At 42.2% G+C, this 13,285-nt stretch overlaps 1 protein-coding gene across 1 annotated transcript; it reads left to right on the top strand.

Annotated features, from left to right (window-relative positions):
* Positions 1 to 1,326: 1,326 nt before the first annotated feature.
* MESD (mesoderm development LRP chaperone) lies at positions 1,327 to 10,124 on the top strand. Its single transcript, XM_074156176.1, has 3 exons — positions 1,327 to 1,533; positions 5,733 to 5,965; positions 6,696 to 10,124. Exons 1-3 carry the CDS (start codon positions 1,369 to 1,371, stop codon positions 6,958 to 6,960), a joined length of 663 nt encoding a protein of 220 aa, XP_074012277.1. The 5' UTR covers positions 1,327 to 1,368; the 3' UTR covers positions 6,961 to 10,124.
* Positions 10,125 to 13,285: the final 3,161 nt, after the last annotated feature.

Below are 13,285 nucleotides of genomic sequence, written 5' to 3'. Positions count from 1 at the left end.
ATGGTCTAACAGCTTCCTGTTCCCCGGGCGCGCTGGCGGCCTGGCTGACTTGTCATAAAGCGATACAACCCTCAGAATGGAGGTTACAGACCAGGCCGGTTGTTTATCAGGGTGCCGAAATCTTGGATCCCACATCCTCCTCTGCTGTTTCTCATGCTACGCGTGCACTTGGCAAGCTGCTGCTTCATGTGGCCTGTCTCCCCGGTTGGCTCGCAAGCTACGTAGCCCTTCAGTGTCTTTATCATCTCAGTAGTCCTGGCTTCGGAAAGCCTCCTCAACCCCCGCTCCTGCCTACAGACTGCTTTTCTTCTGTATTTGCGTGCTGTGGGCTCCTGGTTGATCAGAGGACTGTACACAACAACAGAATTGGGGTTGAACTGTTTGCTCCATGGAATGAGTTCTCTGCTCTGTGACTGCTCTCCATTCAGTGCTTCCATGTGAAGGGAGAAGCCCCCGGTCACTCATCAGCCCAGCCACCACTAATGTCTACCAGCGGCACTCACTGTGACATCTCCTTCACATCCCAAGTTTAAACTTCTTGGAGCCCAAGTCTAAAAGGCAAAAGAGAAGACAATGCTATTTACAACTAAAACACCTTCCACGAGGAAAAAATGAAGAGTGAAATAAGGCTCTGCAGACATCAATCTGCGTGATTTGCCTTGTTTTGGATAACGGAAAAGTAGTCTATACACAGAAAAAGCCCTATTTCTTAATTTTCTGTGTGGTGTTCAGACATTCTGGAGTTGTATTTTAGTAACACCACCGCTTTATTTTTGAAAGCCACCTTCTAAAAACCTAGTATTGCTGAGATACCAGTTAAAATCAGCAGACTGGGTGCAGCGAGCCCAGTTCCTATCACAGACGCTCATCATCCTGCTTTAAAAAAAAAAGGGCAACCAAAAGAAATCGCATAACTTGTATTCCAGGAGCTGGTCCATCATACTTTTTAAAAAACAAAACAAACCAAAAAAAAAAAAAAAAAACCACCACAACGCCGATCTTTTATTGGACATCCTGGGCCAAGACCTCCAGGGGCTACGCCCAGCGCGGCCCCGGCCGGGAGCCTCCTCAAACGGCCCCTTATGAGGGGACAGCGAGGAGGAGGAGGAAGAAGAGGAGGAGGAGGGTGTCCACACCTCGACTCGCTCCCGGTGCTCGGGGAACGGCACAACCCCACCTCAGCCCAGGCCAGGAAGGCGGTCGGTAGCCCCCGGCCGCAGTAACGCCCAGCCCGTTCCCGCCGCCTCTGCCGCTGCCCCTTCACCCCTTCCAGCTCCTCCTCCTCCTCCCCCCGGGCCCATCCGCCGCTGCCCCCGCCCCTTAAGGCAGCCGGGGCCGCCTTCCCGCGGCGGCGAGGTCCGGGAGAAGATGGCGGCGGCCGCGGGCTGGGCCTTGCTGGGCCTGGCGCTGTGGCTGTGCGCGGCAGCCGCGGCCGGCGAGCCGGAGGGGAAGCGGCGGGCGGGGCCGGCTAAGAAGAAGGACATTCGGGACTACAACGATGCGGACATGGCTCGGCTGCTGGAGCAGTGGGAGGTGCGGGGAGGGGCCGGGGACCCGCGGCCGGCAGAGGGGAGGCCGCTCCGCCGGGGGAAGGCGGGAGGTTTGGCGGCCGCGGCCCGGCCGTCCTCCCCCCGACAACCCCTGGGGCCTGGTGGCCTTAGGGTGGCCGGTGCCGGCCCGTGTGCGGGGAGGTTACAAAGTCGGGGGGAGCGGGCACGGAAGGGGCTCCTGGGGGACGGCCCCGGCCCCCACAGCCTGCCTGAGCCCCACACACAGGCGGTCGGTGCATGCCAGCAGCCTGGTTTGACTGAAACCTGTGCTGTTTCGGGGTATCGAGGGATATACGTTTTGTAACCAAAGGATACCGGGATAGCTGGAGAAATAATCATTTCGCTTTTACACAGTAGATAAGCGATTGGTTTTTTGGTTTGGTGTTTCCTTCCTTTCTGCTTCTCATGGTAACGACTTCTTCTAATTCCAGCTTTCTTGTCCCCCTTCATTCCCATCACCCCACTGCTGTAACTTTCTTTGACAGCTCCCCATCACTCTCTTCTCCGTGTGCTTGTCATGCCACTGTTCAGTTCTTTTCACTATTTTTGTCTTCAGTCATCTGGCAAATGCCAGAGCACTCATCAGTGTCTTTTATTCTTTCCCATGAGGCTGTTCCCCAGAACGTTTTGCAGAAAAGCTTGGGGGAAATAATAGAGTGAAAGCTTCTGTCTCCTGTAACTCCAGATACAGCTGGAGAAGCAGGTTTTGTATGTGTAATATAGATAAAGTAACTTCACTGAGAAGTAAGGATGTGTGCCTTGGACATGCTTCTTGGGCTTTCTTGGCAGGTTGTTGACTTGTTCATCCCATAGACTTACGGTGTCTTTCCCCTTAGGAAGAAAGATTCTTAGAAAATTGAGTTAAAACTTCAAATACGTAAAAAGTTCACCTTTCTGTTAGTGCTGTGGGCTGAGGACCAGATAGTCCCAGCTGCTAAAAAATCAAGGCTTGATTGATCATATTGGCTAACTTCAACCAAATTTGGCATTGAAGGAAAAATCTTAAAGATGAGCGTCTCTGAGTTTGTGAATTAATTGCCTGGCTGTCGTGACCCTTTGGCTGTGTGTTCTGCTCCATCCATGTGGCAAGCAGGGTCAGGAAGCTGTTTGGGTTTTTTCCTCTTTATCTGGAGCCGGTCTCTGATCCAGTTCTCCATGTGCTGCACAAATGCTTGTCGCCATGTTGTGTGCAGATGTGGCCGAGCAGCTGGGGAGTTGGCTGTTGGGGCTGGCGCTGCCGCTGAGGAGATGGAGCGGCGTGCAGCCATCTGTACAGCCAGAGCCCTAGAAGAAAAAAGTTACTAAAGCAGGGGCTCAACAATTAACAGTTGTTTGGTCTTCGGGATGGTCAGCTCTATGGCATTTTGCCTATTGGTAGTCAGGGCACATATAAGGAACATGAAAGACTTGAGGGGGTGGTGGCTGGAGGACAGAGGAGAAAGGGCATGAGTGGACTTGATGGGGTGGGATGAGAAACAAAGGGGCCATTATGAATTTGGATAAGAGAGGGAATTATGCTCAGGAGTGAGGGCCACAGGGCACAGATCTGTACAGAATCATGTTATTACTTTCTATTGAGTGAGATGACTCCTGATATTTTTTTCATTTCTGTGGCAATTACTCTAAAAGCGTTGGAGGATGGTGGCTGTAGCATCCTTGGGGTGAGTTACAAGCCTGGCGACGCTTTGGCTCCAGCAGCCTTCCCAGAAGGAGCAGACACTTTTCTGGTCAGGCTCTTGTCCTGCCCCTTGCGCTGTGCTGGTGCCACCCTGCGCACCACTGCCCGGTGAACTGGGAGAGTGATTGGTTGAAAATGAGCATGAGGAACGGGGAAAAGAGATAGAGGTTGCTTCAGCAGCTCAGTTGCAGTATGTGGCTCGAAGGAAGCCACCTAGGGATTTCCCTCATGGAGAGGGACTCTCCAGCAACCTTGAGTCCAGAGGAGCCAGAAACAGAACTGAGAATCTGGTCCGAAGGTCTTTCTGTTACTGAAATGTCATATTCTTTAAATAGTTCCTTATTGTTATAAGCTCAGTGTTTCTCAGGCTTGCCTCTGAGCTAAGACTATTGAATAGGCTAAGGAATTAGGTGATGTGTTGCTAGTATTTTTAAAAGTAAAAATCCAGGGCATTGATGAAAAATGAACGAGAATGGGAGCTGAGGGGAAGAGAAAGACACACTAATAACTATATATTCCTTCTCTATGTAATGCTTTCCCTCTGCAGCTGCCTGTTACTGTTTAAATGAGTGAATGCTGGACGTTTCAAAGCAAAGCTTGCACTTTTCTTCCAGTCTTTTACTTTGTAGATAGCTTTATAAATACAAACCTGCATGATAGTTTGTACAGAATCAAGAAAAGAAGTGTCGTGTAGGGGGAGCTTTTGACTGTTTCTTATAATATTTCTATTAAAACTGTAACAATACAGCTTTATGAACATTTAGTTGAATAGTTAAGGGAAAAATTGGTAATATATTTTAGGCTGTGTTGTCACTAAATCCAAAATCAATTTCTGTATTGTCTAAGGAGTATTTGGAAACATTTGTTTCTGCCTTTCATTTTCAAAACTGTGAAATAGGCTGGTTTTGCACTAGCCAAACTGGTCTAAAATTAGGATTGATTTGCTTTTACTTCTGAAGAATGTTTTTCATTCAATCATGTAAGATTTTGTACTTTCACTGTACTTTACCAATGTGAGCATTTTCCAGCTTCCTCTAAGGTAAGTTTTGTTCCCACTTGGTGATGGCAGAGGGACTTTCCTGGGGCTCTCCTTTGCTCCCAGTTCACTTAATGTGGAATTTTCAAAGGTGTGTGAGCTACTTGAGAGCATGCTTCAGGCTTGCAAAATTGAAACAGATATGTAATTAGTAAGGAAAGAAAGGATAAAATCTAAGGCTTCTACAACTTTTATTCTGTGGTAACTAAATTTTAAACTCTTGTCAGAAAGACAGCAAACTATGTAATTAAGGTGGGAAACGAACATAAGTCACTTGTATGAAACCTTAACCTTTAACGGGTATGGGTTGCTCTCAGTTGTGGGATGTTGTAAGAGGATGATATTGTGTTTGTATAGATACATGTACGGAGATGATGAGAAGGTAATTCATACTTAGATGTAAAAATCAAGCTCAGCTCCTGACCTTTCAGGCTTCTGAAGGGAATGTCTTTAGATACTGCTACAGTTCCTGCTCCTAATGGAGTGATGCATATTGTCACTAAATGCTTGAAGACAAAACAACACCTAAAATATCTGCCTTAATTCCTGCTGATTTACTAATGCTTGGTTGGATGCCAGTATAAGATTTCTGGGGTTTTCTGTCCTTTTTTTCTAAATTTATTTTTTACTTTTTAATTCTATGATACAAATACTGTTTAATAAATCAAATTCTTTCTCAATGTCAGTTGTCACTATATTCGTTCCTCTCTGTCACGAGCTGTTTTAAGGGGCAGCAGTTTGAATTCTGCCTTTCCAAATATTTAAATGCCTGTCAACCTTAGCAGAGGCATCAAGAGTTTTTTCTTTTTTTTTTTTTTTATAAGTGATTTACTCATGGTGATTATGTTGTCAGACTGTGAGCTGCATCTGTGCATTAGAAAAGTCATGAAACCTTTATTGAGTTTTCATGTGTCATGAACATTCACATTCTGAATTCTTGTGTTTTTATTTGTTTAAAGACACAAAGTAAGAAAAAATAAATTCTCAAATGATTTTATGATTCCTAGTAGTGAGTTTTGACCTCTGAAGGCAATATGCAGATGAATGACTGACTTATTTATGTGTATGAGGCTTTTTAATGCAACTTTCTCAGTTCATCTTGTATACTTAATGAATTTCTGTGAAACTGTGGAAAAAAGCATTATTTTGTGCAGTAGTTGGGTGGAGTTGTATTGAATTCAGCCTTGAGGCTGAAGTATATCTCAGTACGTGGTAAAATGAGATTCTGCCTGTCAGTACGAAAATGTGCATCATTTTGAGGGGAGGGTTATAAATGGAAAGAGCATTGTTGGTGAAGCATCCTGAAACAAAACTCACTATTTCTTTTGATTTGAGAATCTCATCATTAAACTAAAAAATACTTTCCCTTTATCAAAGCAGAGTTATTCTCTAAACAATGGGAATTTTCAAACAAGAACAGCTTTGTGGAACAGTTGAGTTTAAAGCCTCCTTTTCCTTTTCAAAACAGAAAGATGATGACATCGAAGAGGGGGATCTTCCCGAACACAAGAGGCCTCCGGCACCAATAGATTTCTCAAAAATTGATCCAGGCAAGCCTGAAAGTATCCTGAAGCTGACGAAAAAGGGGAAGACTCTGATGATGTTTGTCACAGTGTCAGGAAATCCCACAGAAAAGGAGACGGAAGAAATAACTAGCTTGTGGCAGGGCAGTCTCTTTAATGCGAACTATGACGTGCAAAGGTAAGTTCTTGTAGGCAAGGATAAAGTTCTTGCTTTTATAGAACCCTTGTTTCTTTCTTCCTGAAAATCTTTTCAATTGTTCATCCTGTGCCCTTCCCCACCTCCATCGTCCATCACTATTCCTTTGTTTCTGTATCTGTCTATACCAATTTATTTTAAGTCATGCTACAACAATTCTGGTGTGGTGCAAAACTCTCTTTAACACAGCCCACGATGTACATGCAGCCTAGTTTCTTTTTATCTCGTGATGTTTCGTCTGTTTACCAGTTCTAGCTGTAGTAGTTTGCCTTTCTGTGCTTGATGGAAAACATCACACTTGGAAGACTTCTCACCACAAAAGGCTTTTTGTTCCTTTGTCTAAAAAATGTGATTTTTCTGTCAGAGTGAGAGGATTATTTTGAAACAGAGGAATGTTGTGCTCTTGGATTGAAGCTGGGAAGGATTGCAGCAAGTGTATAAAGCAAATTTAATGCTCATTAGTGGCTTTCACATAGTGCCGAATTAGTCCTTAAGTTTTCTTTGTGTTCTTACTCCTCCTTGTTTGTTTGTAAACTTAATACATTTATTATTACTTGGGCTAGGAAATTGTTCTCTCGTCCCCATCCCCAGGCAACAACAAGAAGACCAACTTCTTGCTCTTAAATGTATCCCTCAATTGTGGAGGTGCTCTGAATTGGGCAAAATGTTGTAGGGCTTGAAGGTGCGGAGCTAACTTGTATCTTTCCTCTAGGTTTATTGTGGGCTCAAATCGTGCCATCTTTATGCTACGTGACGGCGGTTACGCCTGGGAGATCAAAGACTTTCTGATAAACCAAGAGAGGTGTGCGGATGTTACTCTGGAAGGTCAGGTTTATCCCGGCAAAGGAGCAGAAGAAAGTGAGAAAGTGAAAAACAAAACAAAACCTGAAAAAGCAAAGAAGAAAAAAGATGGAGACAAGAAATCTAATAGCGTCAAAGAGGACAACCGAGCAACCAAACAGAGAGAGGATCTATGACGGACGCGTTAACCAGACTGAATGCTGCTCTGCTGTTCCTTGAAGGGAAACTAAATTTCCACGCAATTCCTGGCTTTATTGGGAGGGGCAGGGGGGAAGGAAGCAGAGATTACTGAGGTTAAAAGACTTCGATGTTGAAATTCACCAGTTTACTTATTAATATTGTCCATTTGTTTAGTTACAGGAAAGGTAATGTTTAATACCAGTGATTGACTACTTTAGTTTGTAATTTTTTATGCTTTTGTTGTTGTTTAAAATTAACATACAAATCTGTGTGTCTAACATCACAAACTTAATTTAAATGAAAAAGAAGAAATACGGTCTCAGAATCCGCCAATGTTCATCTGTAGTAGCCATGTCCATTTCGGGTATGCAAGTTGGTCATTGATTGACAGCTGCTGTTAGGCAGCAGAGTACAGTGCTAAAAGATTCTCTTGGAAGCCAGTTTGCTAGACTCAGTTCGCAAAACTGCCTAAAATAGTGTTACAGTGGCCAAAGATGCCTGAAATGACAGGGTTTAGGACACATCTGGTTAGACTGCCTGTTACTTTAAAATAAACAAAACCTATTCGGTATGTCTCCAGAAATCCACAAAGTGTAGAAGCTAAGCAGGTATTTGACTAACGTGCTCCAAATCAGTGCAGAAGGGAGACTCTGCACCCATCAGAAGGGCTGGAGGGGTGTTCGTGGAATTGCAGTACCCACACGAGCAGCGAGGCGGGAAGGAAAAGTCAGGTTCATGCCATTCAGGTTGCTACTGCTGCCAAAGAATACTGCCTGTGGAAGCAAATGTTATGTATGCCCCTTTATCTAGACAGTGAGCTAGGAGAAATAGCTTTAACTCTGAAATTAATTTGTTTTACTGGTTTAAGAGATTGTTTAAATCTTTGAAAAAAGTACTGGTTGCAGTACAGAGTTAAACTTTGAGTCAGACACATCACTTAACGATGTTTAATAACCAGATTATATCTCGGGTACAGGTTCCTGACTGACATGGTTGATTGTCAATGAACATTTGATTTAAATACTATGAAGTTTGATATATGGGAGTAAATTTGATTTCTCCTTGAAAGACTTTGTATAATTGGGAAGGTTTTGTTATTATTTAGATTGTATTCAGTCAAATGCATTGCTTAGAATTGTTTCCCTTCTGCCTTACTCTCTGTTAAGGACTAAATGCACCTACTACGTGTGGTCCACATCATTTTCTAGAGGATGAGCACAGTATTAACTGTCTTCATTCGATACTACAAAGATGTTACTCTGACTCTTTATTTAAGGTGCTAAAATCCAAGTGTTTTGGATAAAAGGTCCTCATTGAACCATAATGGTTGATCTTGTTGAATACTTCAGTAGCCAAAGTGGGAAACGGACTTACTGAGTGCTTGTTCTGAAATAAAAGATGTCACTGTGCTCGCTGTTTCACTGAGTAGTAAAATCTTGTAAACAATTACACATTAGTTAGACTGACTCGTCTGTAGTTTCTGTACGTAAGGACTAAATGATGTTGATGAAGGTTCCAGGTGATTATTTTTATTTAATTATATTTGTATGAATTCAGGATTAAAGAAACCTTTCCTGCCACACTTCATCAAACAGGCCTTTGCCTGTTTGTCTGAATGGAAAGATGAAAATCATGTATTTCTTCAGGTTTAACTGTATTACTTTTGCATTCTACTATTAATCCAAATGTGTAGCGGAGTTGAAAGGAGTCTGTGTAGGTGTTTGGATATCCCATTGCATTGAGGAGAGACGTGCAGTCCATTTCTCGTTGGTAACTAATTTATCATTTTGTCAAGTGTTTTGGGTTTGCACCTCCCTTTTTTTTAAAGAATATTGCTTCTCGTCTCAAGAGATGAACAGAGGCCAGATGAAGCTATAACTATGAAATATTAACGAGGTTTTTCTTTCTACAACTTAAATCTATGGTATGGAGATAACAGTTCATTTCTGCATGTTTCTGATAATAATCTGCAGTTTCTGTAGTTTTCCTAATGTTATGAAACAAACACGATTTATTTTTTGATCAAATTGGGTTCTTCCTGAGCTAAATAATGAGGCAATGCAACACAGTATACACAATGATACAAAAGCAAATTAGCCAAGAAGAATTACACTATAGCTGTAGCCCAGCTTTTGAGAATAGGTAGTTGCTTTAGACGTTCATAAATCAACATTTACAGTCGGCTGGGTCTTTTCCCAGGGGGAGCAGGGAGCGGGCAGCTTTGTTGAATTTCAGCCTGCCCATTGACTGGGGTTGTTTGGTTGCTTTGAGTCATTAAGTTGCCTGTGCCAAATGCGGGCATGTTTTGTGCCACGTGGCTTATTTGCATTTTAAAGTGTTTGAGTTTGGGGTTTTTGTTTTTAGGTTTTTAATAGGAGTAATGACTTGAGGGTTGCTTTTTGATACAAAATTCAAAACACTGCCTTCAAGTATCTTTTGTCTTCCATAATTATTCTCCCCTTTTCACGCTTTACACTCAACAAATAAAATATGGCAGTGAGTAGGATGTGTCAGTCTGGCAGGGACTTCTTCACTAGCTGGTCTTTCTCTAGTGTCGCAGTTCGTGACTACTCCAAAACAACTTGTGTTCCCTTTTACAACTAATAAGTCTTTGAGACCCCAGCACTTGTACTGGTGCAGGGCTACGTAAGCAGATGTTGTTTTATAATAATTTAGGCGGCCTGAACACAATATCACTTCTCTATATATATATATATGAAAAAATAAGTATCTTCAAAAAGTTACTTAAGGTGTAAGTATGCCAGCAGATGTTAGATTCTGCGTTTGAGTCTCGTCAGACTTTCAGTAACACATTTTTGGCTCTACACGCAGCCAATTCAGATACAACCTTTAAAACTGATTTCAACAACTAGGGTGGTGATTATGGCTCTTATTATTTCCTTATTTTTTCAGTACTACACAGAGATACGTGGAATATCACTTGCTTTCATGACAGCTAAATGTCTGCTGCCTTTCTCCCCTCAGCTTAGTGGTTTCTCTGTTCTAGTGCCATAATGAAGTTTTCCAATTCATCATTATATTTTTAACCCAGCTGTCCTTCTCAGATAAAACACTTTGTCAATTATATTACACAAGATGCGGTTGCACTTTGTGAAAAATTTCCAATGGACAATCAACTTTTAATGTAATAAAATACTGGAACAAAGACCTTGGGGGTTGGTTTTGGTTTTGGTTTTTTTGGTTTTGGGTTGGTTTTTTTTAAAGATAATTCTAATATATTCTGTGTGCCTTAGATGGTTTACTGTGGAAAAAAAAAAAATCCAATTTAAATGCTTACCTAGAAGAGTGCAAGTGCATCCCCTGTTTTTGGGGACTTAACTTCATTGACCAAAGTAGGAAAGTTGACATTTAAATTAGTAGGACCGGGGCCCCTAGGACCCGAGAGAAGTACCATGTGCAATAAAGTAAGAAATGCTGGCACTGGAATTTATAACATCCTCACCAGCTACTAAATCTTACTAATTAGAGATGCACGCACTGGCAACATTTAAAAAAGATGACACTTGCAGGTGCAGTCACTGTCACGTTGCTGAGATTTATACATGGTGGGGCTATAAAATGTCCTGTAACACCACGCCTGTTGCCAGTCCTGTCTCTCTCTGCTGCGCACTCTTCCCTTCTAGTGCATCATTTTCTGGCAGGGAAGTTCATGGTTCCCATTTCTTTTGCAGCTTCTCTTGGTTTGTCTTTAGCTTTGTTGCTGCCCTTATTCCTAGGTGAAGAACACGTATTTTTTTTTAAATTCCGTCTTGGAGTCTGCTATGACACAGTTACACACCGTGGCAGGAGTTCTGATTTTCACTTGAGCGGTCAAAACGTTTCTCTGAACGGTCGGATCAGCCTTGGCTTCACAAAGACTCCACGTTCCTGTCGCTCTTTCTCAACTCTTTCAATTTTCTTGTGAAAAGGAAATCCTAAATTAAAATAGCGTTTTGTTAAGATACGGAACAGACTGCTTTTGTCTGATATTTGGCCACTATTCTCATGGGGTTTATAGCAAAGCTTGGAAATTATTTCCAGTCTTTATCTGCAGTTCATTTCCTTTTCTATTCAAGGAGTAGCAGCGTTTGCCTTTTCCAGAGGGTTGTGGGGTTTTCTTTTAATTGCATTGGATATTTCTAGAAATTCAAAGAGCCCAGGCCTGGATAATGGGGATCCCCCTGTTTTTACAAATACCTCTTTCATTGGTACTCTCACATTTCTCACTCTTAAGATTGCCATCCGACCTAGGTCTGTTGATGCACTTTTACTTGATAATTCTTACTCTGGGATATTATGAACTATTTTTGCATATCACTGTTTTTTGTCTTTAATACTGTGCCGCTTTAACAGGGACAAAAACCATTGGATTCAGGGAATATTAAACTGCCAGAAGGCTAGAGCTGCTTGGATTTATGAAGGAAAAACACTCTGAAGTTTTTTTTCTGATGGTGGTGTTTTTTCTCCTCCAGTAGAGGTCAGGTGGTGTGGGGATGGGACATACCATCCATCTCCAGCAGAAGAGGACTGTGCAGTGCAGTTTCTGATTAGTGTTTAAAAGGTTGATGTAACACAATCAAGCATTATAGGACACACCAGCCTCTATCCAAAGACAGCTGGAAAATGCTTGGTTTCTTTCCCATGTGATGCTACTTAACAGACCAGTATTTTCACTGTCCATACTGGTGTCAGCTGGGGATCAGTTATCAGTGGCATTGTATCAACGGATTTCTGTAGTACTGAAGCACGTGTCAACCATTACTTAAATTAACAGTAATAATTGTAATAAAGATTTTTTTTTAAAAATGGATTTTTTCTTTTTTTTTTTTTAATTATTACACAGACATTGGTATTTTGGGATGGAGAAATGGGACAGCTAAAGGAGCTTCAGCTTCTTCCCCTTCTTTCTGGTAAGGGCCAGCAAATTCATGTTCCTGCAGCACATGGTCTTGCAGCCTCTCTGTTAAGAAGAGGACAGTGATAACAGCAGCGTCTTCCCGTCTTGTGAAGGGCTATAATTCATCCCATTAGGATGCTGTCAGAGACCTCTCTGAAATGGCAGCAGGGAGGTGACCTGTGCCAGGGTTCCCAATGTTCTGGTGACTCAGTGCCTGCTGAGGCTGTAGGAACAATCCTGTTGGCAACGTCCTTGGCCTGAACGTGGAACAAAATGGGGAGAGAGAGCGTGCATCACTTTTTGATAATTCTGACAAACACAAACTTTTTTCTTTCTTATTTTCTTATTCCAGAATTCCTGTGCCTCTGCCGTGTTGCAGTAGGACAGAATAGACTCTGATTTTTTTACAGAACAGGGACCAGAATGCTCTAATCCATGAGGTTTATAAACAAATCCTTTTTCTTTTCTTTCTTTTTTTTTTTTTTCCTGCCTTACAAGTTCTTTTGTAATTTAGTGGTACTTCCAATAACACTGTGGGCCTGTCTCACTGCCTATAACACCTACTGCTTTCAAAGATAATTTTCAGTAGTGTCTACAATTGGCTGGATTTCTCTGTTGGTGAAAGGCCAGCTAATTCTGCAGAAACCACTGTCCAGAGCACTGAGCACTCATGAAATCATTAATATTTAAATCCGTTCAGGTGCCTCCTTTGATGGCGGTGTTACATGTCGGCAGGCCTCTGCCTGCTTTGGAAAGAGGGGAACAGCAAGGGCCCAGCATTGGCTTGCGAGGTGCAAGGCCATTAGCAATGACAAGTAGCTGTTTATTGAACATCACCATGACGTAGCCTGGGTCTTGCTGTAACTTAAGTAAATTCTTCTTTGTGATGAGAAAGTTGGAGTTATACACAAATAATTGTATTGCAAGGGTGCATTGAAAAAAAATATGGCTGAGCACTTGCCAAGTCAATAAACAAATAAATATAATAAAGGTTTAATAGGTGTATTCATGTGATCATTGCTTATTATTTCACAGACCCATCGCTACAAGCCATCCGTTATGTCTTTTTAACTCATCTTTAGTACAGTTTTATTTCATTTAACTTCTTTTGCAAAAAATGAGAAAGTCAGTTTTCATCCCCTCATCTAAAATGAAATCTCCTGAGCATCCAGAATATTGCATACTTTAAATTACACAAGACTTCTGTATGAATATTTTACTATTCATCCTGCCCGCTCTATCCACAGCCATACTTGAGACTTTTCAATCCTTGATAGTCAGCTGTTGTCTTTTTGGTGCTGTAAAACACATTAATAGCTGCGTGAACTTTAGATAATTGCAGTTATCACAGGATGGAGTTGCCAGAGAGCCTAATGGAAGCATAGAAATGTGTTTTGGCACTTAAGACAGCAGTTGAGCAGAAG

The sequence above is a fragment of the Numenius arquata genome, chromosome 11 (genome assembly GCF_964106895.1).
Source record: "Numenius arquata chromosome 11, bNumArq3.hap1.1, whole genome shotgun sequence".
Classification (NCBI taxonomy): domain Eukaryota; kingdom Metazoa; phylum Chordata; class Aves; order Charadriiformes; family Scolopacidae; genus Numenius; species Numenius arquata.
This window is presented reverse-complemented; position numbering and strand designations above follow the sequence as displayed.